At 32.6% G+C, this 16,847-nt stretch overlaps 2 protein-coding genes across 3 annotated transcripts; one reads left to right on the forward strand and one right to left on the reverse strand.

The window, feature by feature from the left end:
• Positions 1–79: 79 nt before the first annotated feature.
• On the forward strand, positions 80–12,118 carry Pgant7 (N-acetylgalactosaminyltransferase 7). The gene is made up of 6 exons (XM_073083084.1): positions 80–400; positions 1,875–2,034; positions 3,805–3,976; positions 4,446–5,382; positions 5,817–5,967; positions 6,740–12,118. The coding sequence occupies exons 1-6, from the start codon at positions 205–207 to the stop codon at positions 6,888–6,890; spliced, it is 1,767 nt and encodes a 588-aa protein (XP_072939185.1). The 5' UTR covers positions 80–204; the 3' UTR covers positions 6,891–12,118.
• A 90-nt stretch (positions 12,119–12,208) lies between these two features.
• On the reverse strand, positions 12,209–16,492 carry TBCC (Tubulin-binding cofactor C). 2 transcript variants are annotated; one of them, XM_073083093.1, is made up of 3 exons: positions 16,251–16,486; positions 14,112–14,205; positions 12,209–14,058 (listed from the first exon to the last, which is right to left on the reverse strand). In XM_073083093.1, exons 1-3 carry the CDS (start codon positions 16,350–16,352, stop codon positions 13,085–13,087), a joined length of 1,170 nt encoding a protein of 389 aa, XP_072939194.1. In that variant the 5' UTR covers positions 16,353–16,486; the 3' UTR covers positions 12,209–13,084. The 2 variants fall into 2 exon arrangements, with proteins under 2 accessions (XP_072939194.1, XP_072939193.1); XM_073083092.1 differs by having other exon boundaries at positions 12,209–14,205; positions 16,358–16,492.
• Positions 16,493–16,847: the final 355 nt, after the last annotated feature.

Below are 16,847 nucleotides of genomic sequence, written 5' to 3' on the forward strand. Positions count from 1 at the left end.
ACATTTTAGAAGAAATTTGTATAGTCTAATAGATCATTTTCCTATAATGGGACGTAACCGTTGACGTTGTCATGTACTTGTAGACGTCAACTCAATAATAAAATAAATAAACGTCATCGAGTGTTCTTTCGACACGGACACGATTCCGTAAATTTAAAACTTTATGCGTTTTTACTGTGATGTTAAATTAGCAAAAGCATAAAAATGAGAATCACGAATGTTAGACGCGGGAGGATTTTCCGCATGGCCGGCGTGTGTGTGATTTTGTTGTTGTTGATCTACGCTCTGCACAGTTACTCGAATTTGAACGTTGGCAGTGTTCAGAACGATGTGGTGCTCGCTGACCCTCAAGCGAGCTACTACAAGTTCCACCGAGATGTGTATCCTACACTCAAAACAGGTAAGAAGCGAATAACATTCATCTGACTGCAACTTTCCCAAGTACAGTTATATGCCCTACTGTGCCGGCGATGCGTGATGTTTTTATCACGTGTGCTGCTGTGTACGAGTGACGAAATAAGATTGAAAACAGCGATAATGTGGGAGCATTTTTTGTTATTTTCTGCAGTTTTATGAATGCATGCTCGGTGGAAATTCCGTTGTAAAGTCTTAAACGACTTATAGCCTTTCATACTTACCTATTATGTTGAGAAAGAAGTATGTATGTATATAATTTTGTAAGTCAATATGTAAAATTCTTATCTAGGAAAAATACATTAAATTTGTAGTAAACATAAATTGGAAAGAAGTAGGTAATATTCCTAAAACTGATAGCATTATAAACCTGTTTGAAATATCTAAGTACACACATAAAGTATAATATTATAGTGTAATAATTATATGTGTGACAAATTAGATTAGTATTGAATAACATAAAAAGTAGCATGTTCAGTTCTGATATTCAAAAATAAAAAAGCTTTTGTCCCTGACATTTAGCCAATTTAAGGGTCACATAACTTGAATGCACTTTGCTATGCATTATAAAGTTTGTATATCTATAAAGTACACAAATTTAACAAGGCATTTTTGTCTGTATATCTGTCTCACCTTATTATAATGTTATATATTTATAGCAGTCTAAGTGTAATCATAATTGAAACACATTTTTACCAGACTGTCAAGGCAGGGTTGTTTTTCGTGTGTATTCTGTATGTTTGTCTTTCTTTATTCCCTCGGATGTAACTAACAGCTGGATGAATTTTGACAGTTATGGTGTCATTATGTTTGTCTCAAATACACAAGTGTCCTTATATAGGTTTTTTTTTTTAATAATATAGAGATAACAGACGAGCATGCAGTCCACCTGATGGTAAGTGGCTACTGCCGCCCATGGACATCTGTAATCAATCCCAGCTAGGATTAGGTATTCCTACCTGAGGTCGACCACAGATAAGCCGCTACCCGCTACCTCGACTAAGCTGGACTAAGTTGGAACGCCTCGGAAAGGTCTGTCTCCCTTACCACACCCTTCAAACCGGAACACAGCAGCGCCTAACAGTGCTGTTACTAGGTGGAAATTGGTGTATAGGTGATGCCACCGGAGTCGAACCACAAAGCGCTCTACCACCTTCAAAGGTGTTAGAAAAAAAAACTAAATGCTGGATTTTTACGTGAAATGGTGATTTAAACATATTTTCATGATATGTAGTTCAGTTGTTTTTCTGCAATACTTGTTGAATCAGACAAACAATAGTTATACCTATAATAGTATAGATAGACCTTAAAAGTGTATATTCATGTATAAGTTTAATATATAAATTAAAAGTTGCAGCTTAAGTAATGGTATACATGACTTCAACACTCATTTTAATACTACTAGATATAGGTCCCATAGCATGATATACTTTATATTAATTACTTAATTTGTATTTTAGAGCTCGGCAACTTTGAACCCAAAGTGAAGAGGGTGGTGAAAGGTCCTGGTGAGGAGGGCAAGCCTTATCACATGTCTCAGGACCGGGCAAATGACATCGCGGACTCAGAGAGCGAGTATGGGATGAACATAGCTGCTTCAGATGATATTGCTATGAACAGGTGAGATTTTTGACTCTTCATTATGTGATGTAATTTATTATCATTGAGGATCGAGTCCCTGGCATGCACCTCCGATTTTTGTCCGTATTACAAAAAAACTATCACTTGCTTACCTGCATACCTGAGGCATCTTAAAAACTCAAATGTATGTTGACTACGGCTAATCTTTCTCATTCTGAGATATGATGTATATCTAACATTAATTAATTAGTAAAAAAAAACCATCCAAAATGTGTAAAAGTAGAATACTGTTGGAAGCACAAGATCTCAAACATTTTTAATAAAAGTATATTCGGCCATTATCATATAAAATGTAATGTGGTTTAGCAATCATTGGAAGGCCAATCTTTGTTAATTGAAGTGTACAATGTTCATAACTTTCTGTTCAGCCAATCATAACTAAATCATAAAAAAATCCTACATAAATGTGATCAAGTCACATTTTATCAAAGTAAATACTAAATGCTATTTAGCTAAATTTCCTCTATTTTATGGTATGATACAAGGGCATACAAGGACATACAAAAGCTACAGATAATTTAAATACATCTAATTGTCTACATTGTCTATGACTCATACATACAGTTTGCCACCAATTATCTTCCTGGTCTTTGTACTTTTTTCTAGTTTATTTTTATTAGCTGCCTACATTTCACTTCTTCTTTATGTAACATCAGATGATTTATGGCAGCAACCATTGCAGGTAAGATCACTCAACCGGCAAGTTAATGTACGATAACTTTTCTTAACTTACACAACCAAACCAACACCAATAATATCAGGAAATGTCTTTTTGCTGGTCTACAAAAGTCTGTTGTTAAAATGTTGGTTATAAGTTTCAAATTCACGAAGTTTTTAAAGTTACAACTTTCGAATTGTGGGAGTTTTTAAATATGATTCTCATGGGATCAGCATAAATGTGCATTCAAGTACTTGTTGTCGTCTTCAACCCATCATTGTCCAACTGCTGGGCTGAAACGTTCTCCTGTTAAAGAGAAAGGAGTTGAAGCCCTAGTCCAGCGGTGATCCAGTGCGGATTGGTAAACTTCTTTTAAGAACTGAAGTCTCGGGAGTGCGAGTTTCCTCATGGTTTCCTCACAATGTTTGCATTTACCGTTTAAACAAGTGAAAATTATTTTCTAATAAACACGTAAGTTTGCGTCGGGATTCGAACCCTCCGAATTAGAGCTGCTTTAGTCAAGTAAAATATTAATACAATAAAGTATTCTTACGTACATTATTATTGACAGCCGTGTTTATGTATAATTATCGCCACTTCAACAATTAATTCATGGTGTTGGCAATATAACATAGCGAATCTATTCTTATCAAACGTACCTTATAATTGTTGATTATACTAAAAAATAATTATGAAAACAAAAAATTCAACGACGCCTTATATTATGTTTTAAATGTGAAAAGCAGTTTTAGGCTGCAGGATACGCCAAATAATGGGATGCTCGAATAATATTACTCTCCGTATTTTCAGCCAAAAGTTTGAGCCGAAAATGCTGAAAAATATTTTTTTTTGCCTAAAGCGGCCAAAGGCGAAGCTTCGGTCAGGCAATAGTGATTGATTTCGTATAGCTCCAGACCTGGACAAATGTAAATATGTATGGCAGATTATGTAAACTAATTGACATTCGAAGTAATGAAAATACAATACAAATAGCTTTTGCTATTTGTATTGTATTTTTGAATTGAAATAGCAACGCAAAATCGTTGCTATTTCAATTGGTTGAAATGAAATCAATTGTAACTTGTCGACAGGACCGTCCCGGACACTCGGCTAGACGAGTGCAAGTACTGGCACTATCCGGAAGATCTGCCGAAGACTTCCGTGATCATAGTGTTCCACAACGAGGGCTTCTCCGTCCTAATGCGGACTGTGCACACGGTCATTGATCGCTCCCCGCCGAATATACTCCATGAAGTCGTGTTGGTAAGTGGATGTGTAGCTTAATATAATATGCTAGTAGAGGTAGCGGCAAGTGATGAAATGTTTGTATGACAGACCGTTCTCTAGTGGTGTGAGTAATGTAATAATATATCCACAAATAGTTACTTTGTGAAAGCTTACCTAGTTTTCGTCGATGTTAAGTACAACATTTGAAAATACACGCTAAGAAGTGAAACTATTAAACAAATTATTGGTACATAATATCATATAGTATTCTTACAGTATCGTATTCGTATCGCACGCGATCATAGTATCATGTCTATAAATCGATAAAAATTAAATAACATTATCATAACGTAACATTCCAGCGTAACCGTTCTCGTTACAAAAATCGATTCGCCAATACTTTTATCTTTCTTATGTTGTGCTTAAATAATTATAACTTCAAACATTTTAAGTGGTAATTTTTATTTCTCGAACTGAAATATTCACAAAACAAATTTATTCACAGGTCGACGATTATTCTGACAAAGATAACTTGAAACAAAATCTCGACACTTATATTAAGCGTTGGAACGGCAAAGTCCGTTTGATACGAAACAGTCAAAGAGAAGGTTTAATTCGAACTCGGTCCAGGGGAGCCCAAGAGGCCACTGGTGACGTCATAGTATTTTTAGACGCCCATTGCGAGGTCAATGTTAACTGGCTACCTCCTCTCCTAGCTCCTATATACAGAGACTACAGGATCATGACAGTACCAGTTATAGATGGTGTCGACCACAAAACTTTCGAATACAGACCAGTTTATCAGCACGGTACTAATTATCGGGGTATCTTCGAATGGGGTATGTTGTACAAGGAAAACGAGGTGCCAGACAGGGAAGCTAATCTTCACAAACATAAATCAGAGCCCTACAAGAGTCCAACGCACGCTGGAGGTCTTTTCGCGATAAACAGACGCTACTTCCTGGAGATAGGGGCGTATGATCCTGGTCTATTAGTATGGGGCGGAGAAAACTTCGAACTTAGCTTCAAAATCTGGCAGTGCGGTGGTAGCATCGAATGGGTTCCCTGCTCGAGAGTCGGGCACGTTTACAGGGCTTTCATGCCCTACTCCTTCGGGTCATTAGCGAAGAACAGGAAAGGATCTCTAATTACAATAAACTATAAGAGGGTTATTGAAACATGGTTCGATGAAGAACACAAAGAATATTTCTATACAAGAGAGCCGATGGCTCGGTTCTTGGATATGGGCGACATCAGCGAACAGACTGCGTTGAAGGAGAAATTGAAATGCAAGGATTTCGGCTGGTTTATGGAGAATGTGGCTTATGATGTGTATGATAAATTCCCAAAACTGCCGAAAAACGTTCTGTGGGGTATGGTGAAGAATAAAGCCAGTGGAGTATGTTTAGATACGATGGGTAAAGCTGCGCCTGCTTATATTGGTAAGTATTCTTTGTTGATTCGAAAAAACGTTAATTTTTAACGGACTTCTAATTATTCCAAAGGGGAGCACAAAACGTGCCATAATTGTCCATCGATATTATTTAACGAAATGGAATTAACAAAAACTAATTTATCTCTTTCTTCATATCTATATTCTAGTTATTGTCGTTCCTTTATAAATTGCATAAAAAGCATATTTGGATTGCAAAAATAATTTTAGTACATTTTAGTACTCTTCAGGCGAATTTTTTACTCATCGTAAGCATCTTCGCCTATGGACTTTTAGAACACCAAAGGAGTCTTAAGTATCGCCCTCTTATAACGAGAATTCTTTGTGCATTTTCTGTTTTATTTTCATATATGAAAACACTTTTCAGGATTCTTTAGGTCTATCTCCACCTCTTACCATGTATTTACCCCTAATTCTTTCCAGGTACATCAACCTGCCACGGCGCTGGCAACAACCAGCTATTCAGGCTAAACGAAGCTGGGCAATTAGGGGTTGGAGAACGCTGTGTCGAGGGTGACATGGATAGCATCAAGCAGGCCATCTGTAGGCTCGGCACTGTTGATGGACCTTGGAGGTAAATATACGTTCTAGTCTACACTGCACATCTGTTACGGAAGTTTCGGATTTGTCTTAATGAAACGATTTTTATTGCGATTGGCTTAAAGATATAAAATAATCAAAGCAAAATGTTCGAAACTTCGAACTAACTGGTTTGATAAAGATTCCACTTCAGGAATAAAATCAGGAAATTTGTAACTTGGTTGCCAAATTGCATTGCATTTTTTGTGTAAGACAATTTTTATTTTACTTTACTAGTTTTTATCGTTTTAGATGTTTAGCAAAAAAATATTTATCACAATTGAATGTACCTAAAAACAGCTTAAATTACCTACAACTCGAATAATATTGGGGTTGATTCATCATCATCAACCCATTAACGTCCCACTGCTGGGCACGGGTCTCCTCTCATAATGAGAAGGATTAGGCCATAGTCCACCGCGCTGGCCAAGTGCGTATTGGTAGATTTCATATACCTTTGAGATATTTTTTTTTTATAAATCTCTCAGGTATGCAGGTTTCCTCACGATGTTTTCGTTCACCGTTTTGCAAGTGATAATTAATTTGTAATACGCACATAACTTGGAAAAATCGTAGGTGCCTGGGATTTGAACCTCGGACCCCTCAATCGAGAGGCCGAGTTTCTTAACCACAAGGCTATCACTGCCTGGGGTTGATTACCAGCATCATAATTAGGGTCATGAGCAATTTGGCAACGCTTTATTTTGCGCCCTTGTAATAGAAAATTGTATATAACCTTTAGTTTATTTACTACTTTGAAATTCCAGATACGACGAGGACCACAACCAACTAGTGCACCGTCTGCACAGCCACTGCCTAACACTGCAGCCACACTCCAGAACCCTGGGTCTAGCGCCCTGTGACCCCCACAACACCTACCAGCAGTGGACCATCACACACAAGAAGCCCAACTGGTGAGCCTGACTACCCTACTACATGTGGTTCTTAACCTAAAGGCATAGATTAGTAAAGATTACTCACTCCTAACAAGAAAACGTAACCAGTTTTGACAATTGAAATTGTCAAAACTGTAAACTGTGTTGTAAATTACACCATGACAGCCATTAAATTGGCTAACGGAATTGTTAGCCGTTTGAGCCATTAAATGGCTTCCTTCAATTAAAAGGTGGTGAGATATCTATACTTATCTAAGCCTGGAGTTAATAAATCTTCGATAAAGAATTGTACAATAAATGACAGCGTTTTTATGTACTGCTGGGCACGGGTATCTCCCATAAAAGAGTCAAATCAAGTCAAATCTACTTTATTGTGAGGGTTGGAGCATAATCCACAACGCTCCATTGTGAATTGTGAGTATAAATAATTTGATTCTAATCTAGACGCACGGTCGTGCGTCCACCAAAATCCGGGATTTATTTTAATTCACACTTGACATAATTGTATGCGTAAAGCCTTATCGCTCAAGAAACAATGTTTTTGTCAATCTAACCTACTCTAAAGATCGAAATAAGAAAAAGTACGGGCGCAGTATACAATAATGTGTTAACAGACAGAAAAAAGGGCAGCAATAACATTTAAAATTAAAATTTTTGATAGACTGGCAAAACAATGATTTGCTATTATTATTATTGAAACAAATTACGTGTTTGTATAATATTGCTCATTCATTAATCCCAGTACACACATGTTCAAATGATTATACGAGTAGAAGTTATTTTTTTTTTATCAAAAATTAACTATTGTACACAATTACTTGTCACAAGTGAGCAGTCTACACTATAATATATAATTTATTGTGTGTTCAACTTTATTTAATGTGGCAATAAATAGGTTAAGAACCACTGGACTTAGATCATAGATAAAAACTTAATATTTGATTGGGTAACACTGACAATACAATATTCATTTACTGATAGTCGAGTTTCAGTAAAATTTGAATGCAATTGAAGTTTGAGATATACTTATGTGTGAAAAATGACTGGTTTTGCTTTTATAGTGTTTTAACTATTTTTTTACTATTTAATTTATATATCCAAATTTTCATTTACATATTTTGAGATTATAACTATTAATTTACTCTTTTATGTATATATCTTAGAAGGAATAGTTTAGTTTTCTTTTATTTTGAATATAAAACATTGTAAAATTACATATTTTTTTAAAATAATTCTACATATTATTTAGTACATATATCGGCCCTTTTTCTGAAAATGATAGTGGAACGCTCACATCAATTAAATTTATTAAATAGATAATAATTTGCATACAGAATATGCCTTCTTGATAAAAATACTTTTTATTTTTTATCAATACTATGATCGCATAAAAAAGTGAATAAACCTAATAAGTTGATATATCGTTTAATTACGTACGGATTTGTGCCTCCTGTACATAGAAAAAATGTAACATAAAGGGTGAAAATAAATTAACGAGGTGGTAGACGGTGGTAGACGAGATGTGGTAGGTGGTACGAGAGACATACGAGGTGAATGTACTTATTCGGTAAAGTGTAAATTAGGTTTGAAATAATCGAATAATCTGATATAAAATAAGTATGAAAACAATTATTATTAGAATATGATACGAAACACGCACATATTAAACAATACAATTTTATTGGACATTCGATTACAAATTATCATTACGTCAAAATGAATTTGTGAGGATATTGTATTGAAGTTGTCTAATAAGTGTTCGACGTGATATGGTTTAACGTACGTCTCATTATACTAAGTAGTGACGTCATATAATATCATCGTGATTCGCAATTTGTAGACTAGCTTTATCAAGCTGACATTCTCCTGTTATTGATAATCGATCTATCCATTCTTTGCCTACCAAAGATCGATATTACATAATTTCTTCGAACTAGAAATTGTCAAATTTCGATCTTTGATGATCGATCTTTGATTCAAATGTGAAGATTGATTTATTAATAACAGATGTTAGTAGCTGACCCAAACATTAACTCAAGTTAAATAACTAAAGTGCCTAGCCCTCTGAACGTTAAACTTCACGTAGGGTCGTTTTAAATGTACACGTAGTCCATACCACTTTTCTACGATACCACTGCAAATTTACAAAAATATTATTACGAAATTGCTACTAAATTAATGGGCTGAGTGTAACATTGAAATATAATTGAAAATATATGTCACATAGATATCCATTAGATAAGATTAACTTCATGAATTTTTCAATCATACTTCTCAGTTAAATTACGATAGGAATTCGTGTTGAATATGTAATTATTAATTCCATACCTGTATGTATGAGTTGATTCTTATTATCAACTATTATAATTAATATGTCATTTTATCATTGCTTATGTTTGTAGATTGTTACCGGAAAGTAGCTAATGTTAACAGATAATGTTAATGGAATAATGTCCATTAATATTTGATACACATCATTGATTAAAATAAAAGATACTTAATCTTTTTTAAGTATTTTAGAATTTTTATTTACGTAGTAGGCGTGTCTCTACTTATGATGACTTGTATAAAATGTTAGCAATGGTAAAAATATATTATTAAAATCAAGCATTCGTAATAAGTATTTACGTAACTCTTATATAACAATTATTTTATTAATATATTTATTCGTGAAATTATGAAACAATTTGAGTAACAGCTTAGAAATACACCTATAAAAATATATGACAAAATTTAATTGTTTTTTGAAGAAAAATACAATAATATATTTCCGAATTAAAATTCCGCATTTCTTTTGAAAGCCCTAAATTTCCGCTTTATATTATTTATTACATAAGGTATTTAAAAGTATAAAATAATTATTTTATTTTATTATTTTCTTATGAATTTAGTTTATTTGCAACATAATTGTTTTAAGGAGTAAAATAAATTGTAATGTGTATCATTGAATTTAAGTTTAGATTTCTATTTTGGTTTAGTATATAACAATATTTTAAGTGTGTTATCTTATTTTCGTATATTTAATTCTCAAATTTATAATTATTTTTATTTAAGTCACAAAAATGGCAATAATATTTTTATTTTTTCTACATTTTATATTAACAATGCAAGCACAAAACTGATAATAAATTTAATTGTACATCTGCTATACTTTCTTTTTTAGTTTTTCTATTACATAATGTTAATGTTATACCAGTTATATAATAGCAAAAACCATCAGCACATAATATATAATACTCCTTGTCTTTCTTCGAACTATTATAACTACCACGTTCATACTATGTATGTTGCATACACGATAACATATTGATGAAAGTTACATAATATAAGGCAATCGAATATGGTCCTCAACGATCATAATCCATTGACTTGCCTGGATTACTGGATTGGGATATATATTAAAATGAAAATAAAATCACTTATTCTAGGATTCCCTTGCCAGATAATTTTACATAATATTGTAAAAATTATAACTTTACATACCTACTATAAATAGCTTTTATATATTCTTATGAATCTGCGTTAAGAAATTGTAATAAATAAAAAATAAAGCCTAATTTTTAATTCGATAAACCTTACGTTTTCTGACATTTCAAAGATGACTGTCTTTTTGTAATCACTACGCCATTTATTTTATCTATTATGTCTAATTTTATTCTAGTCGATTGGCAACACTACAATACATTGACTAGCAACATTTGATAATGTCGATCTGTTTTTCGAATTAAGAATTTGGGTTTGTTTATATAGTTTCGTACTTAACTCTGTATGTGTATATTCATTAACATTTTTAAGAATCTCTTATAACATATTATGTAACAATCTCCTAAAATATTTATGGCTAATATGTTCCTTATTCTACCATTTTATATACTCCTTCTAGACATACAAAACCTTTAATACACGAATATTATGATACATACCTTCTACAATATAAGGTTTACAAAAATGCTCAATTTTCAAAAGCTCTCTCGAAAGCTTTTAATGGAATTAGTTTACACACATTAAACGTGTTTTCCTGTCACGCGGGTTTACGCCCACACGCGCACTACTTGCCTATCGTTTCACGCGCACACGTACACAAGTCTCGAAGACAGCGGCTAGTTAATCCATGTGTGCGTTGGCAGTGTGTGCGGGATTAAACACGAGCGACAGGAAAAGCCCTAAATTGCATTTATTTTTAATTCGAACTTTCGCCATTTTATACATATCAATTCCATTTCACGTAAGAATAATTATTACAGAGTAACGAATACTTCTGTATGTACTCTAAAGATTGAAAAGACAATATTTTAAATAATTACTCGTACTATATATTATACTCGTACATTTGTATTAACCATTGAAACTAAGTTTTGTAATGAAAGCAATAATTTGATTAAACGTGTGATTTATTATTGGCATTTATTTTAATGAGATTATATTTATTATTCGCCTTCTCAATTTTAGGTCACACTACGTTATATATTAGAAATGATTTTATACCTACATGGTCCAAATAAAATTCATTAAAGAAAAGTCGCTACAACTTCTTTATTAACTATGACATTATATAAAATGCATTGATTTTATGTAATTAATAAGAAACATTTACATTACATATAGTAATAGTTGTTTATTCCTGCACATTTGTATAAATCATTGGTTCCTAACCTTTGATTGCACAGTTTAGGACTATAAAAGTAATATAATTATGTCAAAATATTTAAAATTTGTTTAATTCGTACGCCGTCGATATAACGAATAACAATATTAGCAAATTTAGCGGTCGAAAAGGTTGGGAACCATTGCCATAAATACTTATGATTATCTCACATCATAATGTAAAAAATATTTAGTTTTAAACACATTGCTTCTATATAATCTGAATTTGGAATAACTACATTCATACCTATGTATTCCTAAATATTTAAGTACTAGAAAATAATTTTAGACAAATAAAATATGCACAGTTTGAAACTTATTTGCATATTTTCAAATATTGTCATGTATTTTCTTTTGTAATAATAATTTTGTGTAAAATATATCAATAAAATTTTCAATAATTATAAGATACTGTGTTCACAAACTTAAAAAAGAATTTATTACGTTATTTATTTATGATACAATATTTTACATTTATTTTGCTTAACTTGGCCTATAGTTCATAACATTATTTAATAATAATATAGATAGACACTGTGATGTTTCAACATTTTGACCATTTTATATATTTTCAATGTAGAAATAAATTCATATTTATTGTTATAATTGTTTTATTTATTTTTCCTCGTTATCCCACGGATAGTACATATATTTCAAATACCAAGTCACTTATGAATAAATAAATAAAAGACATAGTTAGTAATAATTGTTTTATTCATAAATTATTCAATTTAATAAATGCTATCGTGTTAAATCAAGCAGTTACATTTTAAATTTAGGAGTGAATATCTCAGATTACAAACGCTTTTCGTAGCAAACACCTAATTTGAGTTCCTATACATTGCTTGATTTCTAAGATTTAGGTACTATCTACAAAATACACTTATAAAATCAAAGGATTTTACATGTTTTATAGGATGCTGTTCTTACGAAAAAACATCGAGATTTTTTGAAAGTGGAAAATGATATTCTGATGGATTTATTCTGACATGGGTATAGCACTGGGAATTATCAAATTTCATTATAATTTCAAGGGACCTGGTTAAAAAAAATTGGTTTTTCCTCATGAAAATTTAAATTTACAAAAACCATTTATTTAAGTTGAATAAGTCTTAGATACTTTATAACAATATTATAATTATATAAGTATATGAAATTAGTTGCAGGTTATATATTAATAAGAGTATTTTACAGAAAGGTTAATTAGTTATGGCTACGAAAAATTTGGATAGAATGACTTTATATTTGTAAATTTTCCATTAATTTAAATTTTCATATCTTTAATTCCACTGTAACAATATTTTTTTTTAAACTAAAAATGGATATATTTTTATTTGAGTAAGACAAAAGGATTAGGCATGAACTACAAAATGCTGCACTGGCATGTAGAAGCTTGAAATAAATGGGGTGCGTTTATAACGAAGCTGATTTAATACTGAACTTTCAATTCAGCTTCGCCTTGTAGAAAGTATTTGTTTTGTCGTATGACCATAAATGAGCAAGTAATTTGTTAATGTTCTTGACTTAGTTGCCTAAATCATCTTCGTTATAAACAATTGCAATTTTTAACTACTATGAAGGTACTTTTGACCACCAATCGTGCCAGTCGTACACACGCTGAGAGGAGTCCAATACTGACCAATTAGGCGACGGAATATCCGGCGCCAACCAATTGAAATCGTCTAATCTGTCCCAATTATTGCTATTTCTAAGTAATGTGGACATATTGAAATGTTTCTCTAGATCGTCGTAGTGCAAATTGTATGGTGCGGTACGAATCTCTGTGCAATCTTCGACGATACCTTTACTGGTCACATGTAAGTATATATCGCATTTGACTGAAGTGTGCATTCTGAGCTGTTGGCAGGCGGTGACGATTTTACAATTAGTGCACTTTTCTACAAAAACGGATGACGTCACTGGCCCGGTGAGAATAACGCAGTTGTCTAGGTTCGTCAAGTGTAAGGTGCCCATCACGCCTCTAAGTCCTACAGTACAATTTTTCAGATTACGTAACGCTACATCCCTTTGATATAACTCATCATTATCGAGTGACAGTACCATATTTTCTTTAGAATCGAATCCAAATAATTTGTCATCCCATTTATTGCTATCCAGTTTGCCGGCACTATCATTTTCGTCAACAGAATTCTGTTTCTGACTGGGGGATTTCGGCAACTTTTTCCTAGTGAATCCAAACTTCTTCCGTGGAACATATATATCTTCCAATTCGTAGCATTTCGTTTGTAAATTCTGTACTATACCCAAATATTTTCTCATGTTGAACTCCTTGAGGAAAAACGACGATGTAACCACATACTTTTGTAACTCATTTACTTCTCGCTTTATATTATCGAAGTGTGACGGCAAAACCTTTGTATCTAAAGTGGGAACTTCGGCAAGTAACTGTTCTACATATTCGGATCTAATTTTGAAAGCTCCAGAGAAGTAATCTTCGTTTTCGTCCGAAGCGTCGACTTCTTCTCGTGCCTTGTGCGCCTTTTGTAGTTTTTCTAACCGCTGTGCATCTCGCCTACTCAGTCGTTCTAATATGTTAGGCTTGTCGCTCATTTTTTCAATAAATCGTCGATTTTCTTGCTCACGTCACTTGTGGGATTCGCGGCCTCCTTTAATGCTGTTACTGTGTCTTGAGATACTCTTCGAGCGTCCGTAAATTTGGAATTTTGGTCATACTGAAAAACACAAAATTCTAAATGTGGCATGCTTCTTACAATCTTGTATTGTATGTTTCAACATTCAAAAAAAACATTTTTTTTAATTTTTGAATGCTTGGAATTTACCAAATGTTAGACCAAGAACTTACGGAGCTATTTTCTATCGCTTTTATCTATTGCAAGTAACTTGCCGCTGGAACGAGAGCCCCAGGTATACATGGCACCATGAAATTGGCAACTATATTTCACCGATATTTATTTGGTGTTTCGGATCCGTATCGGCGCTTATCCGCTCCGTGAGTTCTGAGCCTTACTAGTATATGAAAACTGAGTTAGTGATACATAATGTAAACTAAAATCAAGTAAACATTCTCAAAATCAGAAATTTGGCCAATGCTTCACATCCACTTATTTACTTTGGCAGCTCCACCCTTAATTCATAAAAGTTTCGTAGTGCTACTGTATACCAAGGCAGCCTTCCTAACATGCATAAGCCTGTCCAGCTACCAAGACTTTATGGACAGCAACATATCTGTGGTACAAATCACAGCTTTTCTAAGATTACAACCCTATTTCTCCTCATTTGGATTATATGGCACATAAATTTCATGAAAAAAGCTGAACTTTTAATGTTTATTATTAATGATTAAAGCTAAATGAATATACCTTGGGTTTCAAGTAAAATTTCCAAAATTAGGACAATTTTACACATTATGGTAATTCTTTTAATCTTATCTATATTAATATTTCATATAGGATCAAACATGATGAGTTCATAGTTATGATTGAGTCAATGTTTGTGTGTTGGACACTGATTTACTGTATATTATATACGGTATACCATAAAAAGTTAAATAATAAAATATATGCTAAATATTAAAAAAAACCTTATACATTTTAATATCCATACATATTACATGTATGAAAAAGGTGAGTTTGTTAATTGCTAAAAAAAATATTTGATTTTTAAATAATGAAAATAATGACATAAAAAAGCAGGAAAGGAAAAGCAGTTGTAGTAAACGGAATTGTAAAATCAAATAATATAAGATTAAATTTATGGTTCATATTGTAGAAGCATATTTACTATAGACTTTTTAACACGCTTTTATTAGCTTGGGTTGTATGTATGTATGTACGTAACAGAATGGAATCTTTGAACCCGATTTCTATCCACTTTGAACGTTCAGTTTAATTCAAAATTTTGAAGAATTATCGAAAAAACCGATGACAATACACGATTTTAATAATTTTGTACCATTGTCCTTATCAACATCCTCAGGATTAACGATTTTCCAGGCGAAATTAAATAAAGCGCCTGTGAGAAAGTTCATCGCAAGTTACTACATTGCAAATAATTGCTTTTTAGTTTCAATAACTGTTATAGCATGATTTTTAGTTTAGAAAATAGTAATGTTATTTCCCTATAACTCAAATGTTCTGAAACATATCTATAACGCCCTCAACTAAAAAGAAAAAAATAATCTTCAATCTAGGAATCAATTAAGGAACACTAAATAGTATAATTGTGGAAAAAGTGTGGGGCGCTTTTCGAACCTGATAAATGGAGCACCCCATACTTTTTCACAATTAAACTATTTACTGTTCCTTAATTGATTCTTAGATTGAAGATAATTTTTTGCTTTTTAGTTGATTTTAACATGAAAGCGTGTTTTTTTAGTTTTTTAAACTATATTTATTTCTTGTAAAAATTGATTCTAGACATGAATAGCTCTCAATTATTAGTCCATAGATAATTTACTGTGAAATATCTCAGAAAATACTTTTACATCTATTCTAGCTGACCCGGCAAAAGTTGTGTTGCCATATAAATAAAAAAATGTTAAGGGTGCACAACCCTTATCATTTAGGGGTATGAAAAATTTTCTTTTTTAAATATGTAACAGGGATAATAAATGTAATACACATAGTAAATTCAAAAGCAAATATTTGTTAATGGGTATATGAACTTTGGAATAGGATTAATAATTTTATTAACAAAAAAAGTAAGAGACAGTAGATCAGTGACCACACAACACACAAATAAAAAACCAAGTAATGACCTGTTTGAGGAGTTCATCATCAGGTTTGACAACCTTAAAAAGGCCGTAGCCGAGGGTGCCGAATGAAGCCACCCAAAATGTGGCCTTAACAGCAATGTTCATCTCACCAAGTTAGATCTTGCCTTCGTTAGTCCACACTTTGTGATCGAGCTCTCTGGTTTTCAGGTTGCCAAAGTATTCACCGATTGTATAATACGATTCCAATACCCAGTTGTAGTTCTTTTTCATGTGAAGACGGAAATCTAAAATGGGCAAGAGATAGGTAATTTGGCGCAGAATAGTTATTTTTGTTGAAGACATAATTATGTAGTCATAAGTTTAAATGTTATCCTTAACAAAACGTAGGTGTGTCTGGGAGATGTGTTAGTATAACAGACCTGTATTTGTTTTGTTAGTATCATTTCATTTCATTTCAATATCAGAGTTATTTAATTACAATATGCATATGCGTGTCAATACATTAATATAATAATAAAGAATCAGTATTACACTATCAATTTTAGCAAACAACAGAGTTAAGAAATAACTGTCCACTATGTATATTTGACATAAGGCTGAAATGGCAGCCACCACAATTAAACCACACCCTTCTTTTTA

The sequence above is a fragment of the Epargyreus clarus genome, unplaced genomic scaffold, assembly GCF_041222505.1.
Source record: "Epargyreus clarus isolate Ecla_fem2 unplaced genomic scaffold, WU_Ecla_fem_2.2 ptg000018l, whole genome shotgun sequence".
Taxonomy (NCBI): domain Eukaryota; kingdom Metazoa; phylum Arthropoda; class Insecta; order Lepidoptera; family Hesperiidae; genus Epargyreus; species Epargyreus clarus.